Source organism: Rhinolophus sinicus, linkage group LG01 (assembly GCF_036562045.2).
Source record: "Rhinolophus sinicus isolate RSC01 linkage group LG01, ASM3656204v1, whole genome shotgun sequence".
In the NCBI taxonomy this organism is placed as follows: domain Eukaryota; kingdom Metazoa; phylum Chordata; class Mammalia; order Chiroptera; family Rhinolophidae; genus Rhinolophus; species Rhinolophus sinicus.
The window spans coordinates 176,694,939-176,718,339 of NC_133751.1; the positions used below are offsets into that span (position 1 = coordinate 176,694,939).

Here is a 23,401-nt window from a genome sequence, read left to right on the forward strand (position 1 = left end):
TGGCTCAGTTGGTCAGAGCGCAGTCTCAACAACAGGGTTGCTGCGTTCGATTCCCACATGGGCCAGTGAGCTGCGCCCTCCACAACTAGATTGAAGACAATGATTTGCCGCTGAGCTTCCAGATGGGCAGCTGGATGGCTGAGTTGGTTAGAGCTCGAGCCCTCAACAAGGTTGCCGGTTCAATTCCCGCATGGGATGGTGGGCTGCGCCCCCTGCAACTAAAGATTGAAAACGGCAACTGGACTCAGAGCTGAGCTGCGCCCTTCACGACAACTTGGAGCTGATGGGCCCTGGAGAAACACTGTTCCCCAATATTCCCCAATAAAATTAAAAAAAAAAAAAAAATACCTCCAATTCTTCTGACTCTCTAGTCATTTTTTTCCTTTTCTGGCTTTACTGATCTTCCCAACTGATACTAATGCAAAATGTTCTAAGTGTTAAGATATACCGTATTTGTCGAGTATAATGCACACCCACATTTTTGGCCCCAACTTTCAGGGCAAAAATCTTTTAACCTTTTAATTCAAATTTTTATTTGTTTATGCTTAGGTATTTGATTTTTGTATTAGAAACGAATTTTAGCATTTATTTTTTAAATTTTGAGGAAGGAAATAGGACATTATTGGGGAACAGTGTGTACTTCCAGAACTTTTTTCCAAGTCAAGTCATTGTCCTTTCAGTCTTAGTTGTGGAGAGCACAGCTCAGCTCCAGGTCCAGTTGCCATTGCTCGTTGCAGGGGGCGCAGCCCACCATCTCTTGAGGGAGTTGGTGACCTTGTGGTTGAGAGAACGCGCTCCAACCAACTGAGCCATCCAACCAACTGAGCCATCTGGGAGGCAGCTCAGCTCAAAGTGCCGTCTTCAACCTTAGTTGCTGGGGGCGGAGCCCACCATCCCTTGTGGGATTCGAGGAGTTAAACCTGCAACCTTGTGGTTGAGAACCCACTGGCCCATGTGGGAATCGAACCGCAGCCTTTGGAATTAGGAGCACAGAGCTCCAACCACCTGAGCCACCGGGCTGGCTCCTAGCATTTATTTTTTAACATATTATGTTACAAGAAATGTCATGTAACAAATAATTACATAACACAAGAACAAATACAAGGTACAAGAAATTTTACATATTGGTAACATAATTTACAATACCATGTTTCCCTGAAAATAAGATCTAGCCAGACAATCGGCTCTAATGCGTATTTTGGAGCAAAAAATTAATATAAGACCAGTCTTATTTTACTATAAGATTGAGTATAATATAAAATAATATATTTTAATATAAAATAATATAAAATAAAATATAGTACCAGATCTTATTTTACTGTAAGATAAGATCTTATATAAGACCCGGTCTTATATTAATTTTTGCTCCAAAAGACGCATTAGAGCTGAATGTCCAGCTAGGTCTTATTTTCGGGGAAACAGTATTTGTGCATCATAGAAGGCCAAGAATTCTTTATCATTGCAAGTTAGCCATAAGTTCAACGAAACCAATTATCGTATTTCTGGATATTATTTTGCATATGGGTATCGCTATTGACTTTTAGAGTTACACTTTTAACTCATAATCGTTAAAAGGATTAAAAACATTTATATAGATACGGAATTAGTACTACCTATGTAAAATGCGCATCCTTATTTACCCTCACAAATATGGGCAAAAAAGCGTGCATTATACACGGCAAAATATGGTAAGCATACATTTTAAAACTAAATTTGCTCCAGTGATCTACAGAAAAGAAATGTCATTATTCAACTGAAATGCCCCTTTGGTGGGGAATTCTGATCCTAGGAATACTTTCAACTATCAGAGAACAAATAGATGTTAATTAACAGGGTGAATTAATTAATAAATTTGTGATTGAGCCCATTTAAAATCTCAATTCATTCAAAAATAGATTTCCATTTTTCATTTACTGAGAATTTACTACTTTTATAATCAGAAAATCATGTTAAAATTAGTTTTCTGACAAATACATCAAAAGTTTTATCTAAAAACTGAGTCTGACATCAAAAGATACCGTGTTTCCCCAAAAATAAGACCTAGCCGGACAATCAGCTCGAATGCATCTTTTGGAGCAAAAATTAATATAAGACCCAGTATTATTATACTATATTACCCTATCTTATATTATTGTAAAATAAGAGCAGGTCTTGTATTAATTTTTGCTCCAAGACTCATTAGAGCTGATTGTCTGGCTAGGTCTTATTTTTGAGGAAACACAGTAGTACTGCAGAACTGAGGGCCTTTTAAAAGATGGGCAACATCCTACCTACTGAGTGTATTTTAAACTAGGATTTCTATTAAGATAATTCTGAAATAAACCACCTCTCATCACACCATACACAACTGTTTAACTGCTCCCACCAAAGTCTGTCCCTCTACCAGTTTCCCTCCTATGCCTTTTCTTTTTTTATGCCTCAGATATTGCTGTGCCCAGATTGTAACACTTCCCTCCTCAATGTGTTTCTATTCTTCATTTTTAATTTGCAGTGTTCTAATTACTGTTTGTTACATGTTACAGAGGCACAGCCTTCGGATGTTATTCACTCACTGACACCTTTTAGTCTGGTCCGTAAGTGTCATCTGTTCTCCAACAGTCAGAAGCAAGTGGTGAGCAAGGATTTCTCAAATATGAGGCTTCTAAAAGACATCCAGAAAAATATCCCAACTCTCAGGCTTTTCTTTAAATAAAGTCGCAATACAATATCCAACTATAGTGGTAAATTATTTTACTGAATACTACAGATATCAATTCCTAAACGATGAATTCCTAATTGATACTAATTAAATGAATTCCTAAATAATTCTACAGAAAAAAATCATTTTCAAAATCTTCAAGCAACTTTTTATTTTTATTTTTACTAACAACATCCATACCGGACTACAAAAGTCTTCAAAGCAATAATTATTTGAATATAGGAAATTTAAATTTTCATCAGATGCAGAAAAATAAAATGACTATTCCAGCCATTCTGCAAGCAAAGAATTAGGGAAGAACACCTTTTCAGCTTTGTGATGCCCCCCCAAAAAAAAAAAAAAAAAAATCCATTCAAGGGATGGGCAAATATATGGAATTTTGGGATAATCCACTTTCCCCTTTCTAAAACAGAAAAGAGTGTGAGTTCCCTTATTTGCTAAAGTCAGCAATATCTGAAGAACTGCTAGATGGCAAGATTATGCACACTAATAATTATATACACATGACACTGGGTGACATGCAGCAAGATCCCAAAGACTGCATTTGATCTGAGTAAGTCTAACTCTTTTTATATTTCAGTACTGGAAAGCATAAGCCACACTGACTAGGGTAAACGACCATCAGTTGGTTAAAGAGGATGTTAAGGGCTAATCCTAATAGAAATATTTGAAAGGATTATGATAGAGAAAAAAATTAGTTAGCAGTTTGGCTCAATGATGGGATAAGAACCTGTGAGAAGAACCATACAGAAAGGTATAACAATAAACTACTTCAGTTTGAATACAATATTATTTACCTCACAAGATTCAAGTACAAACAAACTGATGCAGCCATTACTTCAACAATAAATTACAAGGTACAACAAAGAAATGTCTTTATCAGCAACATTATTTAGGATGAAAAGATTGTATAATGTTCTTTACTTACACAATATGATGATGGACAACTCTAAATCAAAAATTAAACAAGTATTACACATTTTAAAAAGCTGCTCCAGTGAGGTTCAAATTCAAGTCCACCTTTCTACCTCAAGCGCCTAAGTAAGAATGGTTGCTTACTCCAAGTCATCCCTCACACTGCAACCAACGTCATTACCTTCCTAAAACACGAAAGTAACCTGTTACCTGGGAGAAAGAAAGCACTTTATTCCATAGTCACTGAAAAGCCAAAATCAAAACTAGCTCAGCGTTCAAAGCTTTCCCTAATTTGAGCTAACCCAACATTTCTTCCTCCCATATCAGATCCCACTTCCCACTTATCTCAGCCAAATAGATGTAGCCAAACCTACCCAACTGTTCAAAGGTCAGTTTAAGTCCCCCCTTTCTGTATAACTCTTTTTAATACTTCCAGTATAACCTCTTAAAAAATGTTGGTGCAATATTCAGCACCCACTATGCACCACAAGTGGAAGAGAAAACCTTAACACAACAGAATATTTTAAATAATATAACAAATTTATAGAGTGCTATAGTTACATAAAAACAAGCAAGCAAAAAACCCAAAACTAATTCTGCTCCAGGTTATCAGAGATGGCTTCAAAAGTGAAAATAGAGATGGACCATGAAGGACTAGAGTTCTCCAGGAAAATGATGTAAGGAAATAAAGGAAGAAACAATGTAAATATTTCTACTAAACATGTATCACCCTCTGTCTTATACTCCATAGTGATGGACAATGTCTTGTACACAGAAAAGTGCTCATATGTTAAACTCAATGTTCCAATATTTTTTATGGCATCTGTTAATTCATATTGACAAAGCATAATCCCCCCACCCAAAATGGCAATTTGGGCCAGTAAATTTGAGTCTTCTATAGCCCAAAGCTTTTAACCGGTGGTTTTCTAAAAATGCACTGAAACTAATCAGAACTTTATTTTTCCTGTCCAAAAGTACCTTATGATGAAAATATCAATAAGTAATCAAAGCCACAAAAATGCCCCAAATGAATAATCTATTCCTGAATGAACAAAAATGTCAACATCTTCACATTTTCTAATTATTTTGCAAAAGGTATGTTGAGATAGACTAAAGAGAGAAAAATAAGTGCCTAAAAACACTTCTACGTTAAAATTAAAACAGTGCTTAAATCTTAAATACCTAACAACATTAAGAATATTAAAGTCACTGCTAACTCATTAACAGGTTTCATTAACTGCAGAAAGCTGGACTTCAGTTCCTATGTGTGTCACAACTATTCAATAGCATTCACATTCCAGTCCTAATCAGCCTTTCCAGTTTCATCTACTTTTTCCCTCCTGGTACCTTTTTCCTGCCACAGCCAACTACTCCATCACACCTTTCACAACTCACCGCTGTTACAAGATGTTGTCTCAGGCTCAAATGTCCTCCTCTAATTTAAAACGGATCATCCTTTTAGACCAGAGACAAGTCATCTCCTCTATGAAATAGCTCTAAGCATAAAAGAATCACTGTTACCCAGGTTCCCAGAACATGCTGCATTCATTTGCCTCACAAAAGAATGAAAATGTATATGCATCTGTCTTCCCATTAGACTGTAAAACTTTTCATGGCCTTAGTCTTTATGATACCTCTCACAGACCAATATGGAGCCAGGCACCCAGGAACTATGTGTGAAACAAAAGTGACTCTCTTGGAAGCTTCGTGTCTGATGAAAATTTCAGATTCCAACTCAGAAAACAAGGAACGCTACTTCAATTTCTCATACCTCATCTTTTCTGAAAAATGACCCTATTCCCTGTCATTTCTGGATACTCCCTAGTGAACTCTAGCCTATTCCCAACATTTTCCTAATTTTATATACTTCGTACTCCATAAAACGATCAACTACCTTGAAAGCTTTGTCCATTAAAAAAAGTAATGAGCCTTTCCCTCATCCACCAATACTCAGTCTCCAACGAAAAAGATTATACTAAAAGTAATCAAGGGAGGAAAAAACTACCAGATTTTATTCACAAATCTTTTCGTACAAATAAAAAAAGGTATCTCAGACGCCAGCACACACACAAATTAGCCAAGGTTAAGAATAACGGACCTCGGTTTAACTAAATTCGATTTAGGGCAGCCCGAGAGCGGCTGCCGTATTTCAGTGTTTTTCTGACTCTCCTATGCACAAACTATGCCGACGATAGTTCCGAGGGAGACTAGCTCCCTCGCCCGATTTCCCTGTCCCTTGCTCTAAAATCCTCCTTAGCGAGCCGTTTAGACAAGGCCCTCCAGTTAGAGAAGAAAAGCAACCCTGAAGTACCAACACCCAAACACGGAACAAAGCGCCTGTCGGAGATGCAAGAGTAAGACGCCATTACGTGGGGCAGTGGCCTGCGCCGCTGGCGCCGAGGGGACCACACGGGACCTGAAGCGCGGCTCAGCCCCCACGAAAGAAACCAAAGGAAGAGACAGAAAGCTAAGAGGGGATCATTTTAGCAGTCTGAGCAGCGGAGAAGACTCGTAACTAGTGGGAAACCGCTTACCTTCGTGAGTCTTGGCAATCTTCGCCATTTTGTCCACTCGAACACACAGACGGAAGCGGCGCTCCCAAGAACTTCCGCTCGTCGCCGCTGCCACGGAGAAAAATAGCAGTGGGCTGTTCTCTGCGCAGGCGCCAAGCGGGAGCGCGCACCGTCGACTGACACGTGACAGAGCAGCCACCTAGGTGGAATAGAGGTGCATTGTGGGTGGGGGAGGAGCCTGGAGAGTGCCTCGAGGCAATTTCCGTGGTGATCCAGAAAAGGACCGGACGAGCCATCGTGCCTTTAAGTGAGTAACTCTGCCCTGGAGGAAAGTAAATTACGCGAGGGCAGTTAAGAACGGTCACTGAAAAATACGCTTTCTGGAACGGCTGGAAGAAACCGCAGACTTTCAATCCCCTTTCTCCAAATTCAACGGAAGGCGTCTGGGGACCAAATAAAATAGCTTTCTTTAGAATGTCTCAGCTGTTGCAGTGCTTAGTTATGGAAAAAGTGATCCTTCGCGTTGTAATTCAAGGTCATTTTTCCTTTAAATAATTACCATTTGCGTAGGAGTTTCGTTTACTACATTTGTTTCCAAACACTATTGAACCTTACAAACAGCCCAGTAAAATGGGCAAATTGTTGCTAAAGCAATTTTAAAGTGAGAGAAAAACCATGGTGGGGGTATATAAGAATTGTGCAACGTCACACAGTTACTAAGTAAACATCAGGAATTCTGCCACCCTTTTAAAGTCTTTTAATTTTATAGGTTCTTAGAAAACCACTGATCTTCAGCATTAACAGTGATGAAATGCCTCACAGTCCTAATCGTCATTCCTAAATCAGGAATTTTTTTAAAAAATCAGAATATGGAGGTCTTTTTTTTTTTTTTCCTGTGCATCAATTATACTAGCATAACCTTGTACTGTCACTCTGGCCTTGGACTTCGGAGTTGAAAAAGAACAGAACTTTCAGAAAGGAGTCTGGTAGAGGAAGTAGCATAACAGGGATCAAGGTTAGAGCCATTACAAAGAAAACAGTTTACCTAGCTGTGTAATAGAGTCACAACACAATACTTAGATACTTTAGTAACTAAAAAGTGGGATTTTTATTAGCATGAATGAAAAAAACTTGATGGGTTAAAATTTTCAACTGTTTGATTTAATGTTTTAATTTAAGTTTAAACAATAGTTGAGGGAGGAAGGAGATAAGAGAACTGTTGGTTATTACACAAATTATTGATAAATTCTAGTGCTCGCTTCGGCAGCACATATACTAAAATTGATAAATTCTAGTTCTTGGATTAGAAGAGAATCCATAGATAGATACTCCTTTTACAAATTGGTTTATAACCTACCCATAGATTACATATATTATTTTATATATACAAAATAGCATATTTTAAAATAATAAAAGGAAAATGAGAAATAAGGAATTAGAGAAGGGTGTTATTATTATCCATCAATAATCAACAAATGAAAAGAATTCATATCGACAAAAAGAATCACAATCATGTTGCATTTCTTGGCTCATGTTTTTTGCAAAAAAAAGATAAATTTATGTATAACAGGCGATCACAGTCACGTAAAAATATATGCAAAGGAAATTTACCAAAATATTAATAGTGAATGTTTATGAATGGTGGAATTATGAGAGGTTTTTTTCTTTATAATTTTTAGTATTTTCCATATACTCTGCTATAAGCTTGTGTTATTTTATAAACAGAGAAAAAAGAAATGTATTACAGAAATGAAAATCATCTGCAAAGTAGGTATCACATATCCTTTGTCTTTCCAAGATAGAAGCTGCATTGGCTGGCCACTTCGTATTATGTACACATTTCTTTAGGATCCTAGGTATCAAGTTAATTTTGTAGGTCAAGGGCATATATGGGATGGTGAGATATGAGAGACTTTGCCTAAGATCAAGGGAAACTCCCTTCTAATAGTCGTCTTCTAAGGACTAACTTGTCTTTAATAAAACAGTGACTTGGATATCCAGACAGTAAGAAAAAACAGGTTTTTCAATAAGTAACTTTAATTTTTTATTTTCAAAATCAATAAATAATAATTAGATATTACTTAAAATAGGCTTTCTACCCTATTCTGGTGAGGTTTTTTTGTTTCAAACATCAGAAGGGGTGACCACCCCCCCTTTTTATAACACAGACAATCAACATTGATGACATCCAATTAAAAGGAAAAATCCATTCCTTTTTTTAATCAAGGGCACTTGGAGGCTAGCTGTTCCTAATGTCAAAAAAAGAAAAGAAAAATATTGCATTTTGCACAACAAAATGAAAAGACAACCTACTGAATGGGAGAAGATATTCACAAATGATACATCCAATAAGGGGTTAATCTCCAAACTATAATAGGAATTCATACAATTTAACACCAAAAAACAAACAATGCAATTAAAAAATGGGCAGAGGGGGCGGCCGGTTAGCTCAGTTAGTTAGAGTATGGTGCTCTTACCAAGGTTGCCGGTTGGATCCCCACATGGGCCACTGTGAGCTGCACCCTCCACAACTAGATTGAAACAACTACTTGACTTGGAGCTGATGAGTCCTGACGAAACACACTTAAGATAAATAAAAGTTTGAAAAAAAAAATGGGCAGAGGACCTAAATAAACATTTCTCCAAACAAAACATATGTCAACAGACATATAAAAAGATACTCAACGTTACTAATAATGAGGGAAATGCAAATCAAAATATCATTTCACACCTGTCAGAATGCCTATCATAAAAAAATCAACAAATATAATAAGTGTTGGCAAGGCTGTTGAGAAAAGGGAACTCTAGTGCACTGTGCACTGTCGGGTGACTGTAAATTGGTACAGCCACTATGGAAAACAGTATGGAGATGCCTCGAAAAAATTAAAAATAGAGCTACCATATAACTCAGCAATACCAAATCTAGGAATTTATCCAAAAGTGGAAAAAAACACTAATTCAAAAAGATATATGCACCCCCATGTTCATTGCAGCATTATTTACAATAGCCAAGATATGCAAGATACCTAGGTGTCCATCAGTAAATGAATGAAGATGTGATATACAAACACACACACAGACACACACACACACACACACACAATGGAATATTACTTAACAATAAAAAAAAATAAAATCTTGCCATTTGTGACAACATGGATAGGCCTAGAGGGTATTATGCTAAGTGAAGTAAGTCAGAGAAAGACAAATACTGTATGATTTCACTTATATGTGGAATCAAAAAAGTAAAACGAATAAACAAAACAGAAACAGACCCATAGATATAAAGAACAAGCTGATGATTGCCAAAGGGGCAGGGGTTGGAGAACGGGTAAAAAAGAAAAAAATAAACACACACACGCATACATATATGCCCAGATGTACAAGTACACATGAAAAATATTGCAAAATAGCAAGCATAATTTTTCTAGACATAAAAGAAGATACAATAATTTTTCATCATGTTAAATGCTGGCTGCAACTTATACAAATTTCCTTTGGGGGATGAAACAATAAAGGCCTTGATGTTTCATGCTATAGGAAAACCAATGACAGTTTATCAAGCCCATCTTTTCTGAGGTAAAAGGACTGTCACAGGATAAATGGTCCCACAATCTTGATCTGTAGTGTTGAGTTTTCCCAAAGGCTCCCATATCAAAAGGATATCTCAGACTCTACCTACCCCAGGCCAAAAATCTATTTCCATCTGTCTTTCAGTTATGCCTAAAATTCCAAAACTACAGTTTTATTTCTGAAAATTTAAGGCATTAAATAAAAGACACCCTTGATATGATATTCTGAATGTCAATGTGCCTTTCATGCCTGACTTTCCCTTCTAGCTTCAACTTACCTGGCCAGATTCTCTGCTCAGGGAGATAGCACTGGGTTGTTCCCCTGGACGAGACAGGCACCTGGCCAGCTACCTAAAACCTGGCCTGGAATACAGGATACCCTGCCTATAGACAACAGAAGCTATTGGCTAAGCCAAGAACTCTTCTCTTGGAAATTTGAACATGAAGTATGAAATTGCCAGTTGTTATTGAAACAGAAAGAATCAGAGAAAAACATCACCTTATGACACAAGAATGAAGAATCACAAACTCCTGCTGGTGTCTCCACAGCTACCTAGAATCCAGAACCACCTTCAGCTCCAAGCTTCTAAAGGCCCATTCTTTAAATAGTACTGCTTTTCTTGAACTAGCTTGGCTCGATTTCTTTTCCTTTCAGCTATACCAGTCCTAAATAGAACAGAAGAGTAGCATATTAATGTCTTAGTGAATTAATTAACTAGCTTCTTTTTCTAGTTAAGTCAGCTGAGAGCTGATTCATAATGGTAAAATATCTAGATTCAGAGTACATATACGTCAAGTCTGAGTAGGTGGCCTAGACAGCTAAGGGGTCTGTAGAACAGAAGCATTAAATGCTTGGAATTCTGTGATGGTCTTCTAATGTCCCAACTTGGCTAAGCTATAGTCCCCAGTTATGCAAACAAATACTAATCTAAGTGTTGCTATGAAGCCTTTTGTAGAAGTGCTTTAAATCCATAATTGACTTTAAGCAAAGGAAATTGTCCTAGATGATCTGGGTAAGTCTAATTCATTTGAAAGGCCTTAAGAGTAAAACGAGGGCTTCCATGATGGAGAAGAAATACCACCTATGGACAGCAACTTCAGTCTGTGTCTGAGAGTTGCAGCCTGCCCTTACTGATGAACTGCCTGACAGATTTTGGACTTCTTTAGCCAATGCCCACAATCGCATAAACCAATTCCTTGTAATAAATCTCTTTATACATATCACTTACTGGTCTATTTTTCCAGTTGAACCCTGATTGATACAAATGCCAAAAGTAAACTTTACCATTCATTCATTCAAAAAATATTTACTGAGGCACTATCAATAAGTCAATAAATATTTAACGAGGACTTATCATGTACCAGACATAATTTTAGATGCTAGGAATACATGTTGACCAAGACACTGTCCTCATGGAGCTTACATTCTTTGAGGGAGAAAGATTAAAAAAAAACACTGTGTGTTTGTATAATTTCAGGTTCTGAGGAAAAATAAAGCAGAATAAGGAGAGTGGGTAGGATGGCAGTGCAGGATGGACAGAAAAGCAAGATCTTGGAGGGGTAACATTTGAGCAGATACCTAAATAAAGGGAATGAAGATTTGTATTCTCATGAGGAAGAGTATTCCAGACATAGCAAGTGCAAATGTACCAAGGAAGGAATGAGTTTGGGGTGTTCCAAGAACAGCAAGATAGTTGGTGTCTAGAGTGGAGTGAGGGGGGAAGAGTGTCATGAGATGAAGTGAGGTACCTGTGGTATCTGGCAGTACTACATTGTTGAATGAATGAATGAATGAATGAATGAATGAATGTTGAATGAAGGAATCTTTCGAACTTTCTTGCCTCTGTTAACTAGTACAAAGAGACCTGCAAATAATTTTTGCTACTGCATTTTCAATGACAGTGTACAACGCAAGAACTAGAAATACTGTCACTAATGATTCAGCTTAGGCTGTTGTCTCTAGTTGAACTAAGAAATTGGTAGGAGGTGGAGGAAGATGGGATGTCAGGACCAGAAAAATAGTTGGATTCGTGAAATAGGGTAAGGAAGGGATGTTGGGCAGACTATGGTCCTTGGGTGAGTGACAGGTGCTCTGTTGTAGGTAGGTACCAGAGTCAACCTAGATAAGTTGGCAATAACAGTAACAACAGTAGCAACAGTACAAAGCCAGTTTTTGATGCCACCAGAACCCAAAGACACCTACAAGGTATAGTACTTCCTTCTTAGTGGTGACAGGTAAAAGAGATGCAATAGTTTGTCCTTTACTTTGGAGGAAATGTCCAGGCATGCCCTTGGCCACTCTGACCCTAAAACAGTGGTCAGAGGTTCTCAACTGGAAGTGATTTTTGTCTCCCAGGGATATCTATATTTGGCAATGTCCAGACTCTTCTTTTCCTAAAGAGTCCTCCTTCCGATTCCCACACCCATCTCAACCCTCTTTAGCCTGAGTAACTCCTTCTCATCCTGTAAGACTGACCCTGTGTCACCCCACCCAGGAAATCTCATCCTAGGAGTGAGCTATAGAGAGTGTGTTTTGATATTCGTGTGGTGCTAAAATACCGCAAACTTGTCTACCTGCCCTAACTACATTGTATTATGAGTGTTTCTGTGTGTCTTTCTCCCTGAACTGGACTATGACACCTAAGGTAACTCAGAGAGATTACTGGCATCTAAAAATCAGGAATACTGCTCAAAATCCTGTTACACACGCAAGCTCCCCACAACAATTTTTTGGCCAAGAATGTCAATAGTGCAACCACTGAGAAATCCTGCCCTAAAAATATCATTAATTGAGCAGACCCTTAATTTTCACTGGGTTTATTTCCTACCCTCTGGAGCATATATGTCTTTCCAAGGCCTCCCATGTATTTACCATTTTCCTGGTCGCCTGGTCACTAACGTGACTAATACAATGCCGTTATTACGTGGACTAGTATGATGTTTTGCTGTATGTCCAGATGTCCAGGTCCCTTAAGACTATACTTTGATAGAGTTGAATTGATAATCTATATTATGGAAGAGTTAACAAAAGCCAGGGGTAAAACTTAAAATGTACACTGTTGTCCAGCCCGAGAGTGCACACTGTTTTAAATCCTCCTTATTGTTAGAGATGGAAAACAACTCTTTCATCAGATCAATACCTGCTTACTGTGTACTTTAGGTCATGCTAATCTGCTGTAGATCTGGCACAGCAACTGCAATTGGGGATACTACTTGATTGAATTTGTCATTCTCCAGAATTTGTATAGCCTTTATAAGGGGCAGTCTTCAGTGTAGACATGATGGGGACCACCATCTTTGCATTCTTTAGGTCTTAAAGGCACTAATTAGGAGGTTTGAGGGAGCCTAAAAACTGATAGTTCTTTACAGGTAACCTGCCATGAATTGAGAAACACTGCTTATCAAAGCCTCTTTTCTCATCTGTATCTGAATTCTGGAGAAGGCAGACAGATCTCCAGTATTCCGTGGTCAGAAGAAGAAATAAATGTACGCAAGGGTTCAAAAGTCTGTGTGGTCTGTCACCCACCACCACCCAGCCCCACTTGTAGATGAAATGTGCCTATGGGTGAAAAACAATGAGTAGCCTCTGTATGAGAGAGAAAGCACAGGAGAGCTTCACACGGAAGCCAAGAATTCAGCGAAGGCAATTGTTCTCAACACTATAGGATGCAACACCTCATATACTCTCCTGAAAAACAAATCAGAGAATATGACCTGATCACACAAATATTTTGAAAAATATCAGTATAATATGCTAACAAATATAAAAAAAGAAAAATTTCTTACAATAAAAGATATATTAAGGAGTAGGGAAGTTTGTGAATCACAGATTCGAGGTTCCAGAATAAGGAAAGGCTTACAAGTGAAAATCGGGAGAAGCATCGAGCTGTATAATAATGAGGAAATAAAAGAGGATGATTATTAGAGGGTCTTTTAGAAAGTGAGCAAGGATAAAAAGCAAGGTTTTCTTGCTATTAGGTTGTCAACAGAAATGGTCCCAAGGAATCCTCAGGTGGATGGAGAAAGCAGGGTTAAGTTGGCACTCAGGCCACAATTTTCTACAGCAAGGGGCAGCTAACTCTAGCCTATGGGCAATAACTGGCTGCCATCCTTTTTCTTCTCTTCTTTTTGTAAAATATATACAGGCATATCTTGTTTTATTGTGCTTCACAGGTGATGCATTTTTTTTTTTTTTTTACAAACTGAAGGTAATGCCCTCCACCAGCAAAAAGATTACAACTTGCTTTATTGCAATACTCATTTTATTATTGTGGTCTGGAACTAAACCCACAATATCTCCGAGGTATGCCTATACAACATAAAATATGCCATCTGAACCATTTTTAAGTATACAGTTCAGTGGCATTAAGTACCTTCTAACTGTTGTGCAACTCTCACAAATATCTATATCCAAACTTTTTATCACTCCAAGCAGAAACTCTAACCATTAAGCAACAGCTTCCCATTTCCCCCTCCTGTCAAGTCCCTAGTAATGTCTAACCTTCTTTCTGTCTCTATGAATTTGCCTTTTCAAGATATTTCATATATGTGAAATCATGCAATATTTGTCTTTTTGTGTCTGGCTTCACTTAGCATATTTTCAAGGTTCATCCACATTGTAGCTTATATCAGAACTTCATTCCTTTTTAAGGCTGAATAATATTTCATTGTATGTAGACACTGTATATTGTTTATCCATTCTTCTATTGATGGACACTTGGATTATTTCCACCTGTTTGCTATCGTGAATGCTGCCATGAAGACTGGTGTACAAATACCTGTTTGAGTCTTTGTTTTCAATTCGTGTGTGTGTGTGTGTGTGTGTGTGTGTGTGTAGGAGTTGAATTGCTGAGTCATATAATTCTGTGGTTAACTTTTTGAGGAGCCACCAAACTGTTTCCCACAGCAGCTATACCATTTTACATTCCCACAACCAACATACAAGGAATCCAATTCTCCACATCCTCAGCAACACTTACTTTGTTTTAATAGCTATTCTAGTAGGTATGAAGTGGTACTGCATTGTAGTTTTGATTTGCATCTCCCTATTGGCTAAGGATGTTGAGCATCTTTTCAGGTGCTCATTGGCCATTTGTATATCTTCTTTGAAGAAATGTCTATTCAAGCCTTTTGCCCATTTTTAAATTGAGTTGGGTTTTTGTTAAGTTATAGCAGTTTTTATATATTCTGGATATTTAATACCTTATCAGATATCTGATTTTTTGCCATTCTATGTGTGAGATAATAGAAAAAAATGTATATTGGTCTCTGCCTCCAGTTTCTAGCACGAGGCTCCTAAAACCCTTGTAAATCCCGACGTGATACGAGCACTAGGAGCATCACTTATTCTGATAGTTGGTCTTTGACCCTGTCCCTGACACATGACTCCTAAAACCCTGTGAATTCCTAAGTGACAAGAGCACTAGGAGCATCTTCTCTAGGCTCTATTGAGGTAACTCTGGGTGGGCACTTGGATGGCTCCTCAATGCGGGCTGCTTACCAGAAAGACCAAGCCATAATTAGAAGCTTGGAGTTGTTAGCCCCAACACCCCTCTTCTCCAACGAGAGGAGAGGGTCTGGAAATGGAGTTAGTAACTGATCGTGCCTATGTGAGGAAGCCTCCATAAGATCACAATAGTAGGGGTTCTCAGAGCTTCCAGGCTGGCACACACATACACCCATACCTGGAGGGTGATGCAGGCCAACTCCACGGGGACAGAAGCTCCTGCACTCAGAACACTCCTAGACCTCACCCTATGTATCTCTTCATCTGGCTGTTCATCTGCATCCTTTATCATATCTATTAATAAAGTGGAAAACATGTTTCCCTGAGTTCTGTAAGATGTTCTAGAAAATTAATCAAACCTGAGCAAGGGATTATGGGAACCTCTGATTTACAGTCAAATTGGACAGAAGTTGTGGATAACCTGAAGACCTCCTTGCAATTGGCAATGTGAAGTAGGGTGGGGGCAGTCTTGTGGGATTGAGCCCTTACCTGTGGTATCCGATGTTATCTCCAGGTAGATAGTATCAGAATTGAGTTAAATTGTAGGACACCAAGATGGTGTCACAGAGAATTGTTTGGTGTGGGAAAAGTCTCCATATATTCGGTGACCAAAATTGAAGTGTTTTGTGTGAGTAGTAAAGGAGACACAGAGGAGAAACACACAGGTGGAAAACCGAATGTTTTCCTAATTCACTATGGGTTGACTTTTTACTCTGTTGACAGTGTCCTTTGATATACAAAAGTTTTTAATTTTGATGAATTTAATTTATCTATTTTTTCTTTTGTTGATGGTACATTTGGTGTCATATGCAAGAAATCACTGCTAAATCCAATGTCATGAATAATTTAGATTTGATACCCAAAAAATATATGTATTACAAATTATTTAAAAATTACCTCCAAAAAAGATATAAAATGAAAAGTAAAAGTCTTCCCTCACCCATCTCATTCCTCAAAGATTAAGAGTATTTTCTGAATTCATTGATTAATGTTATGCATATACAAACACATTCAGTATATATATGTGTATATATGCATATATATATATGCTGAATATATATGTGTAATCTAATACATAAAATCTAGTGTGTGTGTATATATATATATGTATATGTACATATATTCTAACTTTTATACCAGAGATTCTTAAAGGGAAGACTGTTTAAGGTACGTGTTGACAAAAATTACGTACTATAAAATCACAAATTATTCCAAAAACGAAGGAAAGAGTTCAATCATAAGATGCTAATATGAATAAGAAACTTCCTGATAAAAATTAGACTTTAATAAAAAGGACAAAAGATGAACAGGGGCCTACATAAGAAAAATAAATCAGGAGCTTCTGGGTTGGTGAAGACGTGGAAATTGGGGAGACTGGGACACTCAGAGCATGAATGCTCCGAGCCCCTTCCATACACTTTACCCTAAGCATTTCTTCCATCCGCTTGTTCCTGAGTTATATTCTTTTTTAATAAACTGGTAATTTAAGGATGTACTGAGTAAAGATGCTGGGGAACTTGCAGAATGCCTTGAAGAAGTGTAGCAGGGAGACACTACGGTATGACTGCCTTGTCTATCTATGTATCATAAAGGCTGCATTGATGAATGGTTTGAAGTAAATAAATCTTGCCCTGAGCACCCTTCACATAAAGCAACAGATTTCTATTTTATAGGTTTTCTTGTCTTTTCAAGATCCTTGAAAACCGAAAGAGTATAAAGGTCTCTGGAAAAACAAAAACAAAAATGAAGGCATACTCAGCCAGAAATCTGAGTTCTCTGAGACTCAGTGGTACAGAGATGGGCAATCATATAGGAAAAAAATATCCAGCTGATGAGAGGCCAATTACCACAGCACGCTGTATCAAACACACATATAAAGGACACAAACAGGGATTATGAAAATTCTACACATCCCTTAATAGTCGTCATCTACATAAGTAATACTGATAAACATTTTGTATTCAGACACCAAAGGTGACTGATTTAAAAGTTGATTTACTATTTATTAAGTTCTCTGAAGCTGTACAACTGGTTGTGTTTTGATTAGTTTTTCAGTTTGGGGTCTCTTTATTTTCCCCAATATGACGTTTCTGGATTCATCTATTCTTAAATTGAAGACCACATAATTTACTTCTTATAAGTTAAAGTCTTAAATGTGAAAACAAGAAATGTAATCAGGCAGTAAAAATTCTCTGAATGTAGACAATGATCTCAAATTCTTCTATTTTTTCCCAAGAGTAGAAAATACGAGTGTACTTCTACATAAGAAAGGTAAAATATGTTCGTATCTTTAAATTAAAGGTTTAACAATATCAGAATGCAGCCCAAAGAGTAAACCAAGTCACCTAATTACATTTTAATTAATTAAATCTAGGATTATCTATTGAATTGCGATTTATTAAATATACTGTTTCCTCTTAAATAAAACTGCTAAAAAGTTAATCAGCTATGAATCCTCTGCAGCTATGCAACATTTTTTTAAAGCTATGCAATTTTTAAAAAAAATACAAATTACCAATTTTAAGTGCTGCCAGCTAAAATAGCTTTGTTTTAATGGACATTTTTGTCTATTCTTTTCATGTAATTATTTTGTTGTGCTTTGCAACTCCAGTTTTCCCTCATTTGGATAAAATGTTTAGTAGGTGGAAAACTTAATAACTTATGAAAAAGATAAAATAAAATTTTGAGTAGAAAAGAGAAAAAAATCTAAAAGTGGCAGAAATGTGTAAGAATAGTGTGTAATGTGTAAGAAAGGCTAAACTCTCAGTGAGCTGAGGCTTATGATAAACGACAATAAAAAGGCTTTTGTTTGGAGAAAGAATAATGAAACTAGCTCTGTTCCTTGAGGTAAATGGTTCAATATAACAGAAGGCAAAGTGCACTCCCCAATTCATTTTTTCTTTCTTTTCTATTAAGAAAAATAATCCCAAAACTAAAAGGGAACAAATATGACTGAATGGGAAATGGGCTTAATTTAAATAAAGTGAGCTGACAGTAAGAGAGTAACTGACAGCTTTAAGTGAGGGCAGGCGTCCTGGCCTAAACCAAGTACATCTCAAATGTCAATAGAATTTGCTAATGTAACAAAAGCACTTTTAACAAGCAATCTCAACAAAATGCAGTACTTGTAGAAGAGGACACAAGATCTGAAACCCACATTGTATACAAACTGACCGAAGAAATAATGTTTCACACTAAAAAGAAGACAGAATAGAAACTATGTCTCAGATTTTGAAAATGGTAATCCTAACAAAATATTTTGCCTATTATCTTCATATATCGAGGGTGCCAAAAAAATGTATACAAGTGGACACTTAGAGAAAGGAGCGCTGAGTGCAACTTCTGTCAAGTTAGACTATCCAGGGCCACAATTTTATTCAGACTGGGAGATGGCTCGTTACTCCTTAATCCTCCTCTAACTCCTGCTGTCTCAGAACAGTAGGTCTTATCTCCTGGTCCTGGTCTAGGGTACTTTGGGCCTGGCTTTCTCAGAAATACATACATACAAACATATTTATCTATCAAGCATATGTAATATATATATATATATATATATATATATATATATATATATATATAACACATATGCATACATTTGTGTAAAATACAGATATACATATAGATATCTATATCTATCTATCTATATCTATCTATCTATCTATGCATACACACCAGGGGTGCCAAAAAAATATATACAAGTGGACACTTTGGTCAATGTTGCTGAAGCAGCAATTCGCCATAATCAGAAGTGTTTGGATGCTGATGGTAACCACTTTGAGCACCTCTTGTAATTGCAGAAGTCAAACGTGACTTGTATTCATCTTTTGTTATTGGTATATATTGAGTATTACAATTTTAATACAGTTTTCCTTTCTTAAAATGTCTCTATATATTTTTTGGCACCCTCTGAAATACCACAGAAACCCCAGTATTTCTGCTGCTTTATAATCCAGTGCTGAATGAAAGACATATACATATAATTATAATACAAAGTGATTAAAGAGTGATGTTTGTGGTATTTTAGGAGGATTGTACAGAAATATCAAATCATGCTACCTATAGCTACAGCTAATTCTTAGGGTGAGATTTCCTGGGTGAGGTGACAGTGGGTCAGCCTTATCCGATGAGAAGGAGTTAGCCAAATGGAAAGCAGTACAGATGGGATGGAAATAGGAAGGAGGACCCTTCAGGAAGAGGACAGTGTAGGCACTAAATACCATGGTGTCTGTACGGGAGCTAGAAGCAGTTCTGTGTGGCGGGATACCACAATGTATGACAGGGAGTACCAAAGGGGGAATTTTAGGATTGGATAAGAAGCTGGTCACATTACCAGGAAGAATACATTTTTAAAAATAAACTGATTGCCCTAAACTAAAATTTCTGGATCTGGAAAGTTGAGAAGAGCCTCTAAACTATTGTCGTCATCCTTGGTGGCTCTCCCTGGATAGCCAACTATCCTTTTCTCTTGTTCAAATTTCTAGTTTGAATCACCTGCTCAAATTTCTAGTTTTGACTCACTCTAATTGAGCTATTTTAAAAAACTAATATTTTAGTATAACAAAATTGTTACTACATCTTTCAAGAAGTCAGTTAGTATAAAAGAGCATTTTGAAGTCAGAAAACAAGGGTTTACTTGCTGGCTGTGCAGCTTTCTAGTTTGTGCTAGTTACTTAACATTCCTAAACCTGTTTCTTAGTAGGTCTTAGTAAATGTGCTTAGTAAATTGGATCAAAAAGGCCTCATTGTACCACTTCAGATGCACCAATTTCAACCACTGCTTCTTTCTCAGATCTATTGAGCCCTAGCTTGGTGGGGTTTGGGAGTAGGTGGTGTGTCTCGTCTATGCCTCTCAGGCACTAGCACCAGCCAAGGAGTGCGCCCCACCCCTCGGAGATCTGGGTTCCAGCATTTTGGGATCTCTCCACCAAACACGTAAGTTCAAATAACCCCAACTTCTTCCTTGTTTCCCCGGCCCTAGGGGTGTGTGCAGAAAAGAATCAGTCCTATCTGCTATCCTTTCAAAGATCTGCTTATAAGGTTGGCTCTAGGTTGGCATTTGGAAACTCGAATTTCAGGTGGGTTCCCACTATCCCCAGAACCGATAAGACTGTCTCACTGTGTCTAAAAAGTGCAAGCAATATGGTTTATGCTCAACATCAGCCTTCCTTGCGGAGTCTGGAATTTGGGTACGTGCCAACTAGAGGTGCCTATGTGATCAGCCCCAAATAAAAACACTGGGCACAGAGTAGTCTCTAATAAGCCTCTCTGCTTGGCAACATTTTACACATCAGAATTTGTGAGAAGAATTAAGTATGTCCTGTGTGATTCTACGACTTCACTGGTAAAGGATACTTGAAATTTGCACCTGGTTTCCCCCAAACATCTCATATGCTCTTTTTCCAGTTACTAATTTTGCTTTGTATCCTCTCAGTGTAATAAACCATAGCTGTGAGTACAGCTAACTACATGTTGAGTCCTGTGAGTCCTCGTAGCAAATCATTGAACCCACCAGTGGTCTTGGGAGCATGGGGTAGTATGGTGCCTATTTCTTGCAGTTACTATTACTTTTTTATCCCCTTTTTGTCACCATAGCTCTCCAATCCCTGTTTAACAATGTCCTTATATTAAATTTTCTGTTTAAAATAACAGGTATAATTTTCCTGATTGGTCCCTGACTTACAAAGTCAGTCAGTAAGGGCAAACTGTCTAGTTAATCCTCTTTGATAGTCTGATTTTTATCAGAAACTAACATCTATATGGTGATGGAAGGAGAACTGACTCTGGGTGGTGAACACACAATGGGATTTATAGATGATGTAATACAGAATTGTACACCTGAAATCTATGTAATTTTACTAACAATTGTCACCCCAATAAATTTTAAAAATTAAAAAAAAGCAACAACAACAAAAACTAACATCTGTAATAGTATTAATCTTTTGTAACTCATTTCCTGATTCAGTCAAGGAAGGTGTTCTTTCAACCAAACATTTCACAAAGATAATGACTGTATGAAATCATTGAGCATGCTAGGAAGATTATTTTATTGATCAAAAAGGTGACAGTAATGAGTTTATGTGAATTTAAAAACTTGTTTTATTTCAGAAAAAAAATATGTGATATTTAAGTAAAGGTCTTGTTCTGTGGTTAAAATTCATCCTATATTTGTTTTGACTGGAGGGTTGATTAAAAACAGTATTAACACAAAGTCATAGCCATCACTATTTACCTGAAGCCTTTCTGGTTCTGTTCGATTTATATTCGGGGTCAATGCATGATTCTAAGTGGAAGTCAATCAGGAGGATTTCATTTGGGAAGATCACATGAAAGGCCATCTATTTATTTTTTTATTACAGAAGATTTTAAACATCCACAAAAACTGTATATAATACTATTATAAACTCTCCATGTACCCATCATCGAGTTCAATAATTATCAACTAATGATCAATTAATTTTGTTCCATCCACTTTATTCCTCCGCCCCCACAAGATTACTTTAAAGCAAATCAAAGACACATTTCACCTCTAAAATCTTCAGTATGAATCTCTACTGTGTAGAGTACATTTCAGTCGAATTTCCTGGTTTGGTATGTCTTTTTCTGTTTAGTTTGTTCAAAACAAAATCTATTAAATAATGCCTCTTAAATATTTTAAATCTACAGTAGTAGATTTAAAATCTACTCCCCTTCTTCCTTCTTTACTTGACATTTATTTGCTGAAGAAATTGGCTCATTTGTCTTACAGAATTTCTTACATTCTCTATTTGGCAGATTGTATCTCCTTGGTGCCATTTAACAGTGTTCTTTTATTCCCCGTGTAAAGTAGCATATCTAAAAGCTTGACCAGATTCAGCTTCAGTTATTTTTCCCAGAATATTTAATATGTCGTGTTGTGTCAAATATATTTTTAAGAGCATAGTTAGTTTGGACTCTAAGATATCGCTTCCCATAGGTCTGTGCTGAGTTTCATTTACTACCAATCATTTCATATCGTATAGACAAACCTTTTAACCCCCAATTTATGTAAGCACTGTCATCTACTGAAACTGGACCAGAGTTTATTATATTATTACTTTTAAGCTTATGACATACGTGTATTACTCTGCTGAGAAGTCAAATGTGTGCCATACACTGTCATCTATTACAAAGATTCCTTTATTTGCCTTTAATTTTTTTTTAATTGGGAAACTATTCAATTGGGTGGCCCAATTCAGTAGGTATTTTCATGTCTGGGAAGAACTGAATGAGAAAATGTTTGGCGAAATTAATAAAAGAAGACCTCTTATAGTAAGTGCATAAGTACATTATTATAGTGAAAAATATGTTTAGCAGGCCTTATACTTAACATCACCCAGGGTTTGAAATAGAACTTAGAGAAGACGGTAGTGTAATGCCTATATTTTGTAGGCACTGGCAACCACTGTAGTTTTTTAGTAGGGGAATTATATGATGAAAATCTGTTTTTAAAGGAAGACATTACTGAAAATATTCAAGATTTAAGTCAAGAAGAACAGTGATTGAGAATTTGAAGGTAATCTGATATAGAATTTTTTGGATGCAGCTACAAAACCACCAGAATCGACAAACAAATCCTATGTGGCATTGAAAAGTGTTTGACAAACTTTGTAGCTGGGAATTTCAACTCACTTCACAAAGCATCGAGCAAGGGATGAGTGCAATGAACAAAGCAAGAGTAGAAAATAACAATCATACATATACATAGCAGCTGAAATATTTCTGTAAATGTAACTCAGATCAAGTCACTATTCTGCCCTCAACCTCAAATGACTTCCCTTCACACTTGGAATAAAATCCAAAGTTGGTACCATTAACCTCCCAGGCACTCGGACAAAGCCCTCACTGCCTCTGATCTCATTTGCTACCGCTCTCCTCCTCACTCACTGTAATCCAAAGCCCCTGCTCTTCATAAAACAGGGCAAAGTTGTTGCACTTGCTGTTCTCTCTACCTGAAGTAACTTCCCCCACCCAATATTCACGTAATTCACTTCCTCACATCATTTAGGTCTTTGTTCAATATCACCTCCTCAGTGGCCTCCCTGACCACCCTATGTAAAATAGTGCCTCACCTTACCCCTCTTCATCTCCTTACCCTGCTTTACTTTTTTTCTACATCATGTGATCATCTGATATTGTGCAATATACTAATTGATTTGCCCCCTAGAATATAAGCTCTATG

The 23,401-nt window shown here is 37.1% G+C and overlaps 1 protein-coding gene across 5 annotated transcripts in view; it reads right to left on the reverse strand.

Moving 5' to 3' along the window:
- Nucleotides 1-23,401, reverse strand: part of SF3B1 (splicing factor 3b subunit 1) — a 50,825-nt gene that overhangs the window by 26,738 nt on the left and 686 nt on the right. For 4 of the 5 annotated variants that reach the window (XR_012498532.1, XR_012498533.1, XM_019741296.2 and 1 more), the window contains exon 2: nt 6,148-6,325. Coding sequence is in view for 3 of the 5 variants with exons in the window: in XM_019741296.2 (XP_019596855.1) it covers nt 6,148-6,175 (28 nt within the window). In the remaining 2 variants the exon portion in view is untranslated. Of the gene's footprint in view, nt 1-6,147; nt 6,326-10,197; nt 10,365-23,401 lie in introns of all 5 variants that reach the window. The other variant, XM_074339637.1, reaches the window with a different exon arrangement.